At 41.2% G+C, this 16323-nt stretch overlaps 1 protein-coding gene across 2 annotated transcripts in view; it reads left to right on the top strand.

Moving 5' to 3' along the window:
• AGL (amylo-alpha-1, 6-glucosidase, 4-alpha-glucanotransferase) overlaps positions 1 to 11430 on the top strand; it is a 29015-nt gene extending 17585 nt beyond the window's left edge. For both annotated transcript variants that reach the window (XM_062003249.1, XM_062003251.1), the window contains exons 24-34: positions 1021 to 1196; positions 2391 to 2493; positions 3706 to 3931; positions 4365 to 4476; positions 4825 to 4960; positions 5660 to 5772; positions 6184 to 6395; positions 6974 to 7071; positions 7604 to 7691; positions 7783 to 7916; positions 8350 to 11430. In XM_062003249.1, the coding sequence (XP_061859233.1) occupies positions 1021 to 1196; positions 2391 to 2493; positions 3706 to 3931; positions 4365 to 4476; positions 4825 to 4960; positions 5660 to 5772; positions 6184 to 6395; positions 6974 to 7071; positions 7604 to 7691; positions 7783 to 7916; positions 8350 to 8467 (1516 nt within the window). In that variant the 3' untranslated portion in view covers positions 8468 to 11430. The remainder of the gene's footprint in view (positions 1 to 1020; positions 1197 to 2390; positions 2494 to 3705; positions 3932 to 4364; positions 4477 to 4824; positions 4961 to 5659; positions 5773 to 6183; positions 6396 to 6973; positions 7072 to 7603; positions 7692 to 7782; positions 7917 to 8349) is intronic.
• The last annotated feature ends 4893 nt before the right edge of the window (positions 11431 to 16323 follow it).

Raw genomic sequence — 16323 nt, 5'->3', positions numbered from 1 at the left:
TACTGGACAATAGAACTTGAGTATTTCCAAACTCATCCAATGGATAAAATTAGTATTGAATATCAAATCCATCTTCAAGCAGTGGTATTTTGGAAGGTTGAGAGTTCAGATGTCTATGCAGTGCTTGAATTTTTAACTGCTGTTGGCATTGTGCAGTAGGAGGAGGAGCCCTTAAGCCTGCATTTCTTTGCCAGGCTTTGGAAACTTCTTTGTTGTAGTTCCAATACGACTACAATGATTCTTTAAAGTTCAGGAGGAAAACAGTAAATTGTCCTTGATGCTGGTGCTTTGTTCAGCATTTCTTCTCTAACACAGCTAAATATCTTTTGTTATCTCACCACTTGGACTGGTTCTTGAAATAACTGTTTGATCTTCAGTATCTGCTTCTCCTTTGTCCCTGGAAAGGAAAGGGAGATTGGATTAATGGAGGCTTTTTTCTAGCTATGAACATTCTGAACAAGCCGATATTGTTTTGTAAGAATCCAGATGTTAAAATGGGAGTAGAATTTGGGATGAGTGTGAAATCACGTGGAAAGTAGTGTATTTCATGAAAAAATGCTTGGAGGTGAACTTCTCAGGGATGCAGGCTGCATTACTTTACACAATGTGGTGACTGATTTACAATGATTTACAATTTTTAGGTTTTTGAACATATATAAAAACATGATCTTTAAAAACAGTGACTAGACTTGCCAGAAACTTGTGTTCAAGTTAAAATATCTTTTATCCTTTGTTTTACTCACATCAAATAATCTAAAACAATTGCCTTTTCATCAGAAGTATTTGATACACACACTCCCATTGGCGTTACTAAATGAAAACTGGAGCTCCCATTTGGAAAAAAAAGATGTTACTTGCAAATTAACTCTGATGTACAAAATGAAAGCAAAACATCAATATAAACTAATTTTTAGTTTGTGTTCATTTGAGTAATACTTACAGTAGTCTTCTGTGAATGTAAAAAGATACCTTTTATAGACTGATATTGATGAGTGTACAGTTAATTCTGTTTAATCACAGCTTTGTGCAGAACGGATCAACATTTGTTAAACACCTTTCCTTGGGTTCAGTCCAGATGTGTGGCATCGGAAGATATTCGTGTCTGCCAGCATTGTCTCCTTCCTTACACGATGTTCCTTATAGGCTGAATGAGATTACAAATGAGAAAGAACAGTGTTGTGTTTCCTTGGCAGCTGGTAAGTGAGGACAACATTTTTTTAAAGAAAAGTCTTCCCGTAGAGTTGAACTGATACATTTTTAGCTATAGCCACTCCTGTCATCTACAGACATCCACAAGTATGTTCTTATTCTTTCCAGAAGAGTTGCCTGAGATACGAGTTCTTAGCGTAACAGGCTTTTGTTTCTCTCCTTTAAATAATTTAAGAACCAATTTGTAATGGTGTACAAAGGGGAATGTGTTGTTTACAAGCTCTCAGAAGAGGAAGAAACCATTAGCAGACCAGAAGAACGCCTGATCTGAATCAGCCTCCAAAAGGAAAGAGCATAAAAGCAGTCAGCAAATAGTGTTTATGCCTCTGAATGTTCTGCCAGGGTCTGGCAGTCTTTGAATTGGGCACTTTCCTATGTCAAAAGTATTATCTCTGTGTTTAGTGGCTTAGAATGAATTCATTTCTTGTTGCGAGTTGGCCCATTCCTTTTCTGAAACCATAGAAACTTTTACCATCCACAGACTCTGTGGCATCTACCTCACTGGGGTGTTTATTTTCTCCTTCTTTTTGCCATCTGTCTCTGTCATGGAACTGTATTGCTTTTAGTTCCTGTTTCTAGTGCCATTCCATTTGCCTGCTTTACTGTTACCTAGAAGCACTGAGGCACAATGTTCCTTTAAATTGATAATTATACCAAAGGATTTGTTCTTTAAATATACCCTTTGCATATTCACTCTGTGTTTAACTCCTACATGGATTGTCATCCTCGGGTGCTATTGTCATAGGATGTGGAGGCCATAAGATAAGCAGGATTTCTTTTATAGTGTCTGAGGAGAATTTCAGGCTGAAGTCTCCAGACTGATCCTCTTTGTGCTACTGAGATGGCGTGGCTCTCTCCAGCTCTTGCCAACAGAGTCTTATAAATCTTGCTGTAGTTCTGGCTTTTTGTTTGTTAATTTTCTTTCTGCTTCTTTTAATTTAAAGAGAGCGCTGGATTAAGTTACAGGGGGATTTATTAAAAATGGAAATGTGCCACACATACAAGAAATTGTGTTACACCATCTTGAAATGCTAAAAGATACACTTTCTTCTTTAAATCTCTCCGTCTACGAAAAAATACAAATGAATATGTTTCTACTTGTCATTGTTTTATGCATATCTGTGTGCTTGGAGACTTGTGCCATACCCATAAATGAGATGAACCGTGGCATTTCTTTTTAGGTTTACCTCACTTTTCTTCTGGGATTTTCCGCTCCTGGGGAAGAGATACCTTTATTGCACTGAGAGGACTAATGTTAGTCACTGGGCGCTACCTAGAAGCAAGGTGGGACTGACTTATTCTTAGTACTTGACTGGTTTTCCTGGTAGTTCAGAAAAAGGCATGCTCTGAAAAACTGAGACGTACACTGTTAGAACAGTTATGTGCAGAGTAAAACTTCAATGGTCCTATGTGGGTGTTGGAGTTCTCTCCAGCCATTTGTCTTTTTTGCTTCCTTAGCACTGACCTGAAGCTGATGTTCTGTATGGATAAGGTAGTTCTAACCCCTGTAATGCTACTGCTTGTTCTTAAACATTGTGTTTCATGTGTACTTGGGTCATTGTTGCTGAGCAATAGTTTAAAAGTCACTTATTCAAAAATCTGAAGTAGCAAGAGAGCATTATTTCAATCAGAAAGGTATGATTGCATGTCTATCGTGATTATTTTTGTTGTAATTACTAGTATTTGTCTATTAATGCTAGAAATTGGCTAATGGTGAGTTGTTACAAACTGATACCAGTTTGTAAGTGTTGACCCTGACAAATGAGCCCAATGTAAGGCAGGTCAATTGACTGGACATTTTTATTAATCTTTTCATTTGAGTAGGGCTCACCACATGGTACAAACATAAAAATTAGCTGTTTCCAGTTGGCACGTATTTACACTGTTGCACATTTGGCCAGCTATTACCTTTGTCATGCAGTAAGATCTGCAGTCTACCAGTATGTGTGTATTCCTTTGGCAAAGCTAGCTGGAGTCTGTGTTTTCTGCGTATGCACAACGGTTCTCAAGTGAAATTTCTCATAACCTCAGTTGCTGTCACCTCTCTGTATTTTAATAGGAAATTCCCATCTACTCCTGCCCTCCGTCCCCATTCCACCCCACCCATCAGAATGGATACCAGGGTAATCATAAACAATGTCAATAAAAACCTTCCCTCTGACCTCACGGGGTTTGGGTTCAGGTTCTGTGTCACTGCCTTTGTGAAAGCAAACTGGCTTTTCCATATTAGCAGATATGTTTTGTGCAAACTGATTAAATGTTGTGTTGGGGAATTTGTAGGGAATACATGACTCTTTATTGTAGAAGAAATTCCTGCTAAATGAAGTCGTTTGTAGCTTTCAACAGCAAACTTTTGACATCTGTCTTTAAGATCGAGCTTATCTCCTTAACTTGCTATTGAGGTAAACTTGTATCCTTAACTTGTGTACTTAATACCTGCTCCAGTAGTGGCCTTGAAAGTAATTTAGTTAAGACTGTGGTTTTCTTTTGTTCTAGAAACATCATTTTAGCTTTTGCTGGGACTTTAAGGCATGGTCTCATTCCCAACTTGCTTGGCCAAGGGACACATGCCAGATACAACTGTCGTGATGCTGTCTGGTGGTGGCTTCAGTGTATCCAGGAGTACTGTAAAATTGTTCCAAATGGGTTAGACATTCTCAGGTGTCCTGTCTCTAGGATGTACCCAAGAGATGACTCTTCTCCTCAGCCTGCAGGCACCATGGTAAAGATCACTTGTGATTTAAATGTTTAACACAACTGAAAGTCTGTAATGAGAGGATGTAATTTTTGTAGCTACAAGAATCTGTTGCTATCTGCTGTTGTTTATGGAGAAATTTGATTACAGCACAGGAACTCCATGTTTTAGGCACTTCACAATACCTCTGCACCACATGATTAAGCAGGTGCTGGGAGTTAGGGTCGGAGAAAAAGTTCTATTGGCTTCTAAGTTTTTTGTTTCCTTTTGGCCTTGAAAAAACTGTGTTTAAAAACTGCATGCAATGTATTGCCCTTGACAGAAAGGCTACTGAAAAGGTTAGATGGTTTTCAAGAATCATAGAGGCTAAGAATTGCTACTGTTTGCACAGTAGATGGAGCCTTTGTGCTCATTTTTCATCTTGCCTTTCACATATCATCCAACCATTCCACTGACCTAGGATCAGCCACTTTATGAAGTCATACAGGAAGCAATGCAACACCACATGGAAGGCATAAACTTCCGAGAGAGGAATGCTGGGCCACAGATAGATCAAAACATGAGAGATGAAGGTAACGTATAGAGAAGCCTTGCAATGCAATTCAAGAGGTGTTGATTGTATTTCTTTTCCTCTAGTTATTGAGGACATGTCTGAAAAATTACATCATTCAACTACAACTGTATGACTAAATATACTTAATGATTTTTAAAATGCTTAATTGTTTGTTATCAGCAGCTCTTTGCATGTTCTGGTACAGATTGTCTGTAAAGTTAAGTTCACTTCAGAGAAGCCCCCTTGGATCTTTGTTTGGAGGTTTTTTGTTCATTTCTTTGGGAGGTTTGGGCTGGGAAGGAAGTGGCAGTTGTGGTTGGGTTTTGTTTAAAATGTAGACTTCACAGGTGATATTCTTGCTTGGCAGGTTTTAATGTAACTGCAGGCATTGACCCTGAAACGGGCTTTGTCTTTGGAGGGAACCGCTTCAATTGTGGCACTTGGATGGATAAAATGGGAGAGAGCGACAGAGCTCGCAACAGAGGAATCCCAGCTACTCCCAGGTACAAAAGCCAGCCTTGGGGTTGGGCTGAGGTGGAACTTCTTTTTTAACTCATTCTTCTGCAGAACTACTGTGCCTTCCATTAACACATCTAAGAGGTGATCTCTCAAATGATCTAAATGTTTCTGCCTACTAAAATGTTAATGGTAATCTCTGTGCTCATTTGACTGGAGCATCTTCCTTATGAGGAAAGGCTGCAGACCTGGGGCTGTTTAGGCTGGATAAGAGGAGACTGAGGGGGGGAATCTCATTAATATTTACAAATAGCTAAATGGTGGATGTCAGGAGATTGGGACATCACTTTGTTGTATCTAGTGACAGGACAAGGGGTGATGGAAAGAAGCTGGAACACAAAATGTTCCATTTAAACATAAGGGAAAAACTATTTTACTGTGAGGGTGAGGGAGCCCTGGCCCAGGCTGCCCAGGGAGGGTGTGGAGGCTCCTTCTCTGGAGGTCTTCAGAACCCGCCTGGGTTCTGTGTGAACCCACACGTTCCTGTGTGACCTGATCTAGGTGACCCTGCTTCTGCAGGGGGGTTGGACTGGATGATCTCTAAAAGTCCCTTCCAACCCCTTCCATTCTGTGATTCTATGTCTAAATAAGAGACTTGGCAATGGAATAGGGGTTTTTTTTTCCCAGTTACTGAACTTTTGTAGCCTTAGTAATTTATGGGCTTTTTTTAATCATTACTATTTTAGAGATGGTTCTGCTGTGGAAATGGTTGGCCTGTGCAAGTCTGCTGTTCGCTGGCTGCTGGATTTATCTGGGAAAAATGTGTTTCCATTCCGTGGAGTCACTGTAAAAAGACATGGTAAAAACAGGCATATCTCATAACAGTACTGCTGGAGTTTGAAAATAGATGTATGAATAAGATGTATGTCTGTCTCATAAGTATCCCTAGCACAGTTCTGCTGACTAAAACCTGATGTTTTTCTAGTCTCACTCAGAGTTTCAGTGAACTGTTCCTGTGAGCTGTAGAATTGGCCTAAATGTAGGGAATCACCAGCTGGAGAGATGGTTGCATTAAGTGTCAGGAATCTCTTAGTGACACTTATATCCTCATGCTTTAACACTCTTTCAAGTCTCTAAAATAGCAAGAACATGTATACAAAGTGCTATAAAGCTTCAATAAACAAACCAGTAAAAATAGATCACGGCATACTTCTGGTGTTGGCACCATGGCTGTTTCCAGGAAATAGACACTTTCCGTACCGTCTTGCAGGAAGAGAGGAGATTATCACATACGATGAGTGGAACAGAAACATTCAAGCCCACTTTGAAAGACTGTTCTACGTCTCTGAGAACCCAGCAGATCCTAATGAGAAACACCCGCATCTCGTTCACAAGCGTGGCATTTACAAGGACAGCTATGGAGCTTCAAGTCCGTGGTGCGACTACCAGCTCCGGCCGAACTTTACAATAGCGATGGTTGTGGTAAGCGAGGGACAGCTGGGGGAGCATTTGTGCTTAACATTTTCTTGGTTGTGGAGCTAGACTTGTGTTGTAAAATCCATCTGCATGGCATTATATCAGGAACACACATTTTCAAAGGTCTTCTTTTCTATGCTTTTAATGCTGATCTGTCTTGGAATATCTACCATAAATACATCCATGATGGGACTCACCTAAGTAAATCTGCTCTCTATAGCTAGTATAAATTTGCAATGGTCACTGTATATATATGTGTGTGTGTATTTATGTTCAGTATTTACTGACTATCTTACAATGTTAGGTCTGGGAGGCTGCTTTTCCTGTCAGATTATCTAAAAAGCATGGCTTGTTGGTCTTTATCTGATTTGTAAAGAGCTTCAGTCGTCATATTTGGCAAGTGTATTTAAAATATCATTAACATTTTCAAAGGCATGGGATAGCTTCTGTCTTGTTTCTTACTCTGACTTGTAGGTTCCAGAAGTTGATTTACTAATACAAAACTTAGGCTTTCTGTGGTCTTCTGCATTTGTCTTATGTGTGTACATGGATGGAGTTTACTCATTAAGTCTTTATTTTACTAGGCCCCTGAGTTGTTCACACCTGAGAGAGCTTGGAAAGCTCTGCAGGTAGCAGAGGAAAAACTGCTTGGTCCATTAGGCATGAAAACCTTAGACCCAGAGTAAGTATAGTACAGATAAAAATCAGTCTTGATTATTTGAGACATGGCAGTAGTTAATTCTTTTGTTAAAAGACACATCCATATCTGTGAAATAAAGCTGCAATAAATACTTGCAGAGTGTGCTGTTCTAAAACTCCATGCAAACGACTTTATTTATGTAGACCATCACCTTGTGGTTTTGGATGCCACACAGTAAGCAAGTCAAATTTGGTATCATAAAAAATATATCAAGATGCAAATTCAACAGCTTCCTGTGATACAGTGCACAGAACTGCAACTGTTTGAGTAACAGCATAAGGGCAAAAATACAAATTCAAGCCATTCCAAGACTTCAACCATTTTGCTGTCATTTTGAACTGTATTTGGAATTCTAATGTCATTTAAATACAGAACCTGGAGGAGACATCCCTGACTGAGCAGTTGTTAAATGTAGGTGCTATGGCAGATGAGGGGTTGGTTTCTGTTTCCTATTCCTATGTACCTTTTTTCCAAGGCTTTTTTTGCATGACTTCATTTTTTTTCTTTCTTGCAGCGATATGGTTTACTGTGGAGTCTATGATAATGCACTTGACAATGACAACTATAACATAGCCAGAGGTTTTAATTATCACCAAGGACCTGTAAGAACCAGTTTCTTCCATTTCAGAGAAAGTGTTGTGACCTTTTTAAACTGACAGCTGTAATAATAGCCTCTTCCCATTCTTTGCTTAGGAATGGCTGTGGCCCATTGGATATTTTCTTCGTGCCAAGTTGTACTTCTCAAAGTTGATTGGTCCAGAGGTTTATGCAAAAACTGTGGTTATGATCAAGAATGTTCTTTCTCGCCACTATGTTCACCTTGAAAGGTAAGACAGCAACTAACACAGATTGCAAAGACTGATTCAAGCTGTTGGTGTCTTCTGTCCCGCTGCATGTGCAAGTACCGATCTACAGTATCAACAGCATCTCTTGTCTACACGTAAAGCTCACGGCTGTATGTGCTATTGCAGATCTCAAGTCAGGTTCCAAGTAGAGCTGAGATCTACTGCTTTTTATAGATGTAATTGTAAGGTGTGGGTGAAAGGAACCTTATGTAAAAATCAGGGTCTAATTTCATACCAAAACCTGCAGTTCAGAATATTGGCAAGTATGAAAGAACAAATGGTGCCTGTGGGACAGCAGACCTTTAGTCATGGCTCTCAGTTTCCTACTGAGATAATCTGCTAAAAGATTTTAAATATTCCTTTAATTTCAAGGTGTCATCTAACAGCAGTGCTTATTTGTTTTTTCTTTTCTCAGATCGTCCTGGAAAGGGCTTCCAGAACTGACCAATGAAAATGGACAGTATTGCCCTTTTAGCTGTGAAACTCAGGCCTGGTCTATCGGTGTTGTCCTTGAAACCCTTTATGACTTGTAAAAGTTTATTTTGATTGATTTGATGAAACTTTTGCAGTCTTAGTATTGAGTATAAATGAACAGTTGGCTTACACAGCGAGGGGAATGAATGTCCTGTTCTGCACAATCACTTAAGCTGTGTCCTGGCTTTCAAAGATGCTGAATGGCAGCAGCTCCTGTGCCCCATAACTCTGTGGGGCTTGGGCTGGTACTTTGAAACTCAGGCCATAACAACAAACTCAACTGCAGTGCACACTTAATGCAGAAACTTTTTAGTAAGGAGCAATTTTAAGAATATGCACAAACTTAATTTTAAGTAGCTTTGGTTTTTTTAGACTTTTCAAATCAAAATCTTACGTAACAAAGTGAGATGTCTCTCTCCTGACCTAAAAATCAGTAGCACAGCTCTTATGTTTTGGGTTTTTTCCTTTGTCAGTCAAAGAGTAAATGGATGTTTTGCAAATGCATGCTTAAAGAGGAGTAGACTAACTTATAGCTTTCTGAGTTTGGTATGCTTTGTGCTGCAGCATATACATTAGTGAGGGTATAATACGTTGTGTCTCCGTTGAAGGGTGTCATGGGAATTTGTATGTGTTCAGTAGAACACTCCATTAAGCAACCACAGAAACAAAAACCTATAAATACTGTAATAAACCAACCTCTGAAGGGATATGTAAAACTTTCAAAACCTTCAAATTACACTGAGAGTTAACTCGAGCAATAAAGAGCTAACAGCCTATGCTAATCCATTTTTAAATGTATTGAGATACCGTGGGCCATGCAGCAAATGTGTGTCTTCAATCTGTTCTCCACCATGAGGAATTCATAAGAAACGTGTATACAAGGTACAGCCTATCTGTTGGGAGTGGACAAAGATACAGAAGTCGGTGTCCTTGAGTGCTTAATTACACCAGTTTTTGAAGATGTATGGTCATGTCAGCTCCTTCTTCGTAGGAAAATCTGTCTGTATCAAAGCAGGTGGAAGTGTTTAGCATCAATGGGAAGAGATACTAGCCTACCACCACTAGGGAAGAGAAGATGATGTTTCTACACCTCTTGAAATTACACCAACAAGAGTAATGCTACCTCTGCATGTTCCTTGGGAATAGCTTTGAACGGGATGCCAAATGCATGTTCTTTCACGTTTGTATGGCTGCGTGCCCTTCCTGAGTTCAGGTCAGTGTTCCCAAACCGAAGGCTGGTTCACAGGAGTGCAGTTGGTAACTCTCAGCTCTCTATTTGTGCAATTGTTCCATCTTAGTGCAATAAACAGGCAGAAAGTGAGGCTGATGCCACTTGTCACGGGGCAAGGGGAAGCAAAACCGATCCTGCATTTCTTAGGGTTAAACATATGCTGGATAAGACACACAATTATAATGCACTAAGAACACGTAGAGCAACACTTTATTATGTTTGTGTTTTAACATTGCCGTACCCTGTGTCAAGTGCAGTGCAAGTGTGCTGTCCTGTTCAGGGAGACGTGTCACAGTTAAGGCAGGTTAATAGGCTGAAGGCAGATGAATTGTTAGAAGTGGCTGTATTCACACTATTTGTTGAAAGGTGAATGTTTGAACTCCATTGCTGAAGCACTCAGTGCTTAGAAGTGATGAGCAGAGAAGGCCTGTATTGTACCTCAACTTCTGAGCTGCTGCAGTATGTGGGTTGGGAGGTTACTTTCTCAACACAGCCCGAGACATGTCATTTGGTAGATTAAATGTCAGCCACAGGTGATTTTTTTTCATGTGCAAGAGGCAAATGAAGTATTTTTCATAATGTACTGAACTTTCCAAAGTCCTTGGTGATGAGGTTTGTCTTACTGTATCACTGGCTTTGTACTGCCTTCTTACATCAGTATTTCTCATGTATTATTCCACGGTATGTTTTGTGGTTTAGAAAGCAGGAATGTATCAGAATAAGTTGTTCTTACTTGATGAAAACATGCTAAAATTGGAAGTGCAGCTGAAGAGCTATGACTAGCAAAAGATTTCCATCGGGGTCAAATCATATACCTTGGCAATAACAGTCTTTCGGTGTTGGAGGGGAAGAAAACAGGAGAAACCATTCATCCAAACCTCCCTATGTCATTACAGCTTACTTTCCACTGCTTGGCAAACTGCACTGCTGATAGACACTACACATGTCACTGCTGCTGGGGGGGGGTCCTAATTTAACAGTGACATTTTAAAGGTAAATCACTACTGTACACAAAATTGCCAACGTTCTGGAACTTCCAAAGATGCCCATTTATAGTGTTTCTTCTGCATTGATTAGTTGAGCATAGTTTTAGTAACAGAGAAAGGTTTTAAATAGGAAAAAAGAATATCTTGTTGGTTGACTTTGCTGTTCAGTAGCAGGAAAAGTAAGATTTGAGGTTACAACCACTGAGGGAGTTGGTGGTTGTTGGTAGGGTTTGATTATCTTTCTTTCTTTGCATTTTTTTGTAATCACAAAGCTAGTCAACACTTTATCAAGCCAGTCTAAAGAGGAAGAGGGAAGAAAGCAATGTCAAATCCAACACTTACGTGAGCTGATGTTTATCTGAACTCTATACTTAAGTCATTGTCTCCTAAAATAGCTGACTCTGTGTTGTCTGATCCTGAACTGTATTTTCATTCATTACTATCACTTACATTATATGTACTCAAAAGCTTCCAGTAATGCAAAGCTATAATCAGCAAGAACTGTGAATCCATTGTGGTCCAGTTGGTGTTTCTCCATCTATATGGTATTGAGATGTTTTTGTTTCCTTCCTCCCACTTGAAGTAATTTACTGGTGTTCATGCACTTGATGGCTCTTGATTTATCCAAAGGTTATTAATTTGGGAATTCAGGTAAAATGATGTATTGTTCTTGCACTGCATGTTGTAATGTAAGATGGGAAGATGGGTTTTACACGTGTCTGTCTAGCACAAGAACACCTGAGCTTAGGAAATGTCATTATTCATCTGTTTCTGAAATGCACAAAATAAAATTCTCTAACTCAGAGTTTACCTTCTCGTGTGTTCTGCAGTGCTTGGGGTGGGTTTTTAAAGGCCAAATAGGAGAGATGCTGCTGCTTGTTCAGTTGTTAATTTCTCCCAGCTATGTAAAACCCTTAAGTACTTGGGGCAAATATCAATGTCAAAAAGTGCTGACAACAATAATCAACCCATTAAAAAGCCACAAACTTGAGCCCTCTGCACAAATTTTGATGTTCATGCCAGCTGTCTCAGTCTGTGTGTTCCCTAAAAACATGGTGTAAGTCACAGTATGGCAAATTCCCCAGGAGAACAGTCCTAAGGCATAGTGATTAACAGCTGCCTAAGGGACACTCAGGTACTAGTTAACTCTGTGTGCAAGTTTCTGTCACTGGAGAGAAGGGATTTCACTGTCACGGGCTCTTTTCATGCTTCTAAACCCTTTGCTTGCACTTCTCTCACCATTCATCCCTCAACTTGAACTCCAGATGATGCTCGTGTGAAGTAAGATATTAAAGGGAAAGGGGTCAATGAGGAGGGTGGATGAGGAACCTCTGGAAAGGAGGGTTCAGCGTGCCAGGGCTCAGCAGCTCGCTGGTTGCCTGGAGCCCAGGGCCCGGAGCGGGTGTGCACCTCAGCAGCGGGCAGAGCCGTGCGAGCAGGTAAGGGGTTGGTAGAGATGAAAGTCATAACCCTCTGCTCAAAGAGTCTTCACCTGTGGCTGCTGTGGCTGTATTTGACAAACAGTAACGTTGTTTACCCCGAGCCATGTAAGCCGGTGTGAGACCCGGGAGCCCTTCCCTTGTCTCTGTGCATGCCAGAGCAATACAACTGCAGATGGAGCCGCTGTTCTCCCTGCGCTGCCTTTTCTGCAGTGAGAATGGAAGCTGCCCACGAAGGAAGGCAATTGTGCTGCAGCCTGGCAAGACTCTTAAGTCTTAATGTCTTCGTAGTTTTCCTTCAGCCCTTGTCTATACGCACCCTACTTACAGCCTGGACCAGGTGAGTGGCGTCTGCTCTAATCGTATGCAATGAAAAATTGGTTCCAAATGCAAAGGTTGTGCTCACAGCTGCTGACCCAACACCCTGAGCTGCAGCAATGAGGTGAGGCTGTCTTAGCGAGAGCAGTCGCTGGAGGGCGGTAGGAGGCTAGAAAACGATTCACGATACATTCCCACGTGGGGAAAGAGGAAAGGAACGCATCTTCGACGGTTTGGTGCTTTGACAACTGAAGCTAGTGAGGAGATTTCAATATTAAAAATAGTCCAGAAACGCGTTTATCTGTTTTGTTGCAAAGTTCAAGAATCTATGTATCTGCTAAAGAACATGGAAAACTACAGTATGAAACCACATGTATGTTAAGCATTTGTTTATTGTTTGTGCTGTGGTCCACTGAAGCATTCTGCAGTTGCCCACCGTTGTATCCCTCCTCTGGTGTGTGTATATACAAATAAACTTACCCTGCAAGCTGGAAGCAGTTCCTCCTGGGCAGCCTGTCACTACCACTGTGGTGGGTTTAACTGAAGTGTTTTGTTGCATGAGCTTTTTGTGATTGCATGCAGCTTGCACGCAGCAGTTTTCCAGGATAATCAGCTGCAAACAGTGAGGCTAAAAATGATGAACTGGAACTGCAAACTAATAATGTGGGACTCGGGAAAACTGTGTGCTGCTTGGATTTAGTGGCCAGAGTTTGCTATAAAAGCCCTTGTTCTCATAGAGTATGAAAGATTTGTAGGCCTGAGATTTGTGTTGTGTTACTGATAGTTAAAGACAACTGTAAGGCTGTACTCGAGGAGTGAAAACCAGTAGTGGAAAAGCAGGTAAGAACCCCAGCAGTAGGAAGGGATCTAGACTCAGGCACTGAGATGTGGTAAGAAAAAAAGAGAGCAATATGAAATGGTAGGTTGTTTTAATTGGTTCTGAACAGCTTTATATAAAATACAATAACAAAAGGAAAAAGAAGAGCCTGTGGCTGAAAAAATCCAGGTGCATCTGTCCTACAGCTTCAAGTTCTAGCCATCAGCTTCACATGGCTTTTAAAGGGCTGTGTCTGGTAGCAGCCACTCCAGCTGCTGAAGCTGGGTGGGAACACCCCATTTTCCAGATAATTTTGTAGTTTGTAAAGCCTATAATCAGTTCCGCTGTGACAGCTGTTAAAGAGGTGGTTTGCTTTGTTGTAATGTCTGGTTAGTGCCGCTCCAGGTCTCCCTCCAGGCCCCCAGAGGCCACGTTGGCACGTTTGGTACCGTTAGGGTTTTTGCCAAGGCCTCCAGACAACGTTTAGCTAGATGAGAGCACCAGATTCCATTGTCAGCAGGACCAGGGTAAACACAGGGTAACTTCCTTTCCATCCCTTGAGTAATTCCAGGATTACTTTTGCATAGTTTTGGCTCTAGATGGTTTGTGCACCTTTACAGCCATCAGTTAAAAGCAGAAATCAGAAGTATTAATGCTAGAAACTGTTTGGGGGTGGGGGAGCCTACACTGTGATTGCATCCCTGGGCATGGCAGGTTCTTTAAAATACTCATATAGGAGGGGGTTTTGTCTTCCTTGAAGTATAAAGTTGGTACCATTGTGGAAGTTTGACAGGACAGACTCTAAATTCTGCCTTATTCCCCAAAAGTTGATAGAGTTTTGTACTTTGGATTTATCAAAGTGGAGAAAACATTCTCATTGAGATTATTCATAGAGTGGTAGGGATTGGAAGGGACCTCTGGGGATCATCCACTGTGTGCAGTAGGTTGTACAACAGAGGTAATCTGCAGTGTGTTACCATGATGTTAATAGGTGTGAGAACTGTGTCCTTGGCTGGACACAGCTGTCTATGGGCCACACTTCCAGATCCTGGGAAGTGGAGGAGAAGGAGGAGGTGATGGTTGAAATGTAGTTTGATTTGGAAATGCCACCAACTGCCTGATGAGATTTATAACCTGGAGCATGTGATGATCTGTTTTTCTGTCTCCCTAGCTGCATGGTGTGTCCTAGCAGGCATCACAGTCATAGGGCTCTAGCATACTAAAATGGAATAGCAGTCTGATTGGGAGATCTGGACACAGAGTTCTGGGAAGAGCAGCTTGGGGAACTGATTGTACCCGTGGGTGCATTCCCAAACTTATTTCAATTGGCACCTGGTTTTCAGGTTCTAGGGTGTGTTTAAGAGGACTCTTGTTTTCTCCATCTTTCACTTCACCCTTCTTCACTGTTGCTAAAGTGCTACTGTGAATTTCATCCAGAAATCATCAAAACTGTAAGTACAGAAACATTAACTACTACTTATGTTACAGACTCTAAGGGTTTATGTGCTTGAACTTCACAGGTTGAAGTCTTTTGATGCCATACACAAAAGTAACTCGTAACAGTAATTACTGTAATGGTAACTTTTGTCTCAAAGTTAATTCTCAGCGTTCTCTATTTTGCTGTAATTACATACTCAATGTGCTGCTAATGCACTCTTTCAACATGCATATGTGTTTGATGTGTATTCAAAAGTGGGGAAAGCAGCAGAAGTCAAGGATTCTACATCATCTTTGGCATTTTTTAGTATTAATGTTTTAATAAGTATTGTATTGCATTAAAATTGTGACATGACACAGCCACGAGCATGCTTTGAAATGCTGAATTAGTACACAGCACTCACACTGGTCTGTTCCCAATGCTAAGAGTTCAAAAATTGCTCTGAATTTAACTGAAAAGGTGTTTGTAAAGCGTGTAGGTATCTCTGTGGCCTAAACTCCCTTCCTTGGAAGCCTGTGACTGAGAACTTTCGGTAGCTTCAGGACATGTGGAAGTGGGTGACAGCTATTGCCAGCTGGCTAACACACTTCTGTTTGCAAAGTCTGGGTTTTAGTTTCCTGCTCCACGGGATTCCCTGCTTGTCCCAGATGAATGCTGCTGGCCAAACCCCTCCTTGGCTGCACTGGTGCCTTCTAAGCAGAGAACCACTGATTTAGCTGCTGCTGGTGGATGTGATCTCTCGCTGTTGCTGCTCCTGTCGCCGCGGGTACTGCTGGCAGAAAAAACCCTCTTGTTAACGTATGGCCCAGGGGTGACTGGTAGTGGGTGGGTGATGCTCTCAGAGTGTCCAGTTCAGCAGAACATACATCTAGAGACAGGAAGTCAGTAATTAGTTTCCCACCTGCAGTGCATTAATTCTGCCTGCTCAGATCACTTAACATTGGTCTGAGCACTGCAGTCATCAGGAGCTGCTTATATCTGCCCTGTCATCAGGACTGCCAGGAGTGGTAAGACCTTGGATTCACCCTCCATATGTGCTTGAAATATAATCCTACTGTACACGTGCCAGAGATTATACAGCAGTTTACACCATGCCCAATGTCATGATGCTTTGCAGTGGGCCTGAAGGTTTGCTTGTGCATGTGTCTTCAGATGGCACTACCTAGAGCTAATTACTTAGTCTGTAATAAATAAGTATGTATCTCTTACAATTTACAGCTCCTTTACTGTCGCATCTGTCACATCATACCACGTTTAGCCATCAAGAAACCTCACAGCCTGTGCTTATCCCTGACTTGGCTGTACACAGCTGTCTGGGCTCTCTTTCTGATCTCCAAATTGGGTTTTGAAACATGTCTGAAGGTCTTAAGAAGTCCAGGACAGGTCTGTCTGTGGATCATCATGTGGCTTTCTATAATGAAATGGCTCAAACATCCATTGAGCGCCTTTGGAGATGTTACCCATCCAGCTGCATTCTGCAGAAAGTTACCTGGCATGTGAGGAACTGATCCATGAAACCTGTGTCTGTATGTCACTACGTGCAGCCTGAAGGATTTTTTAAGAGAAGGTTATTCCATACTTTAGATCTTTGGATAGCTTACAGCCTATGATAAAAACTCACTTCCCGCACTGGGAACCACGCACTCCTAGCTTTGTTTTGCTTTCACATTGATGGAGAAAGCATTG

This window comes from Colius striatus, chromosome 10, assembly GCF_028858725.1.
Source record: "Colius striatus isolate bColStr4 chromosome 10, bColStr4.1.hap1, whole genome shotgun sequence".
NCBI lineage: Eukaryota > Metazoa > Chordata > Aves > Coliiformes > Coliidae > Colius > Colius striatus.
This window is presented reverse-complemented; position numbering and strand designations above follow the sequence as displayed.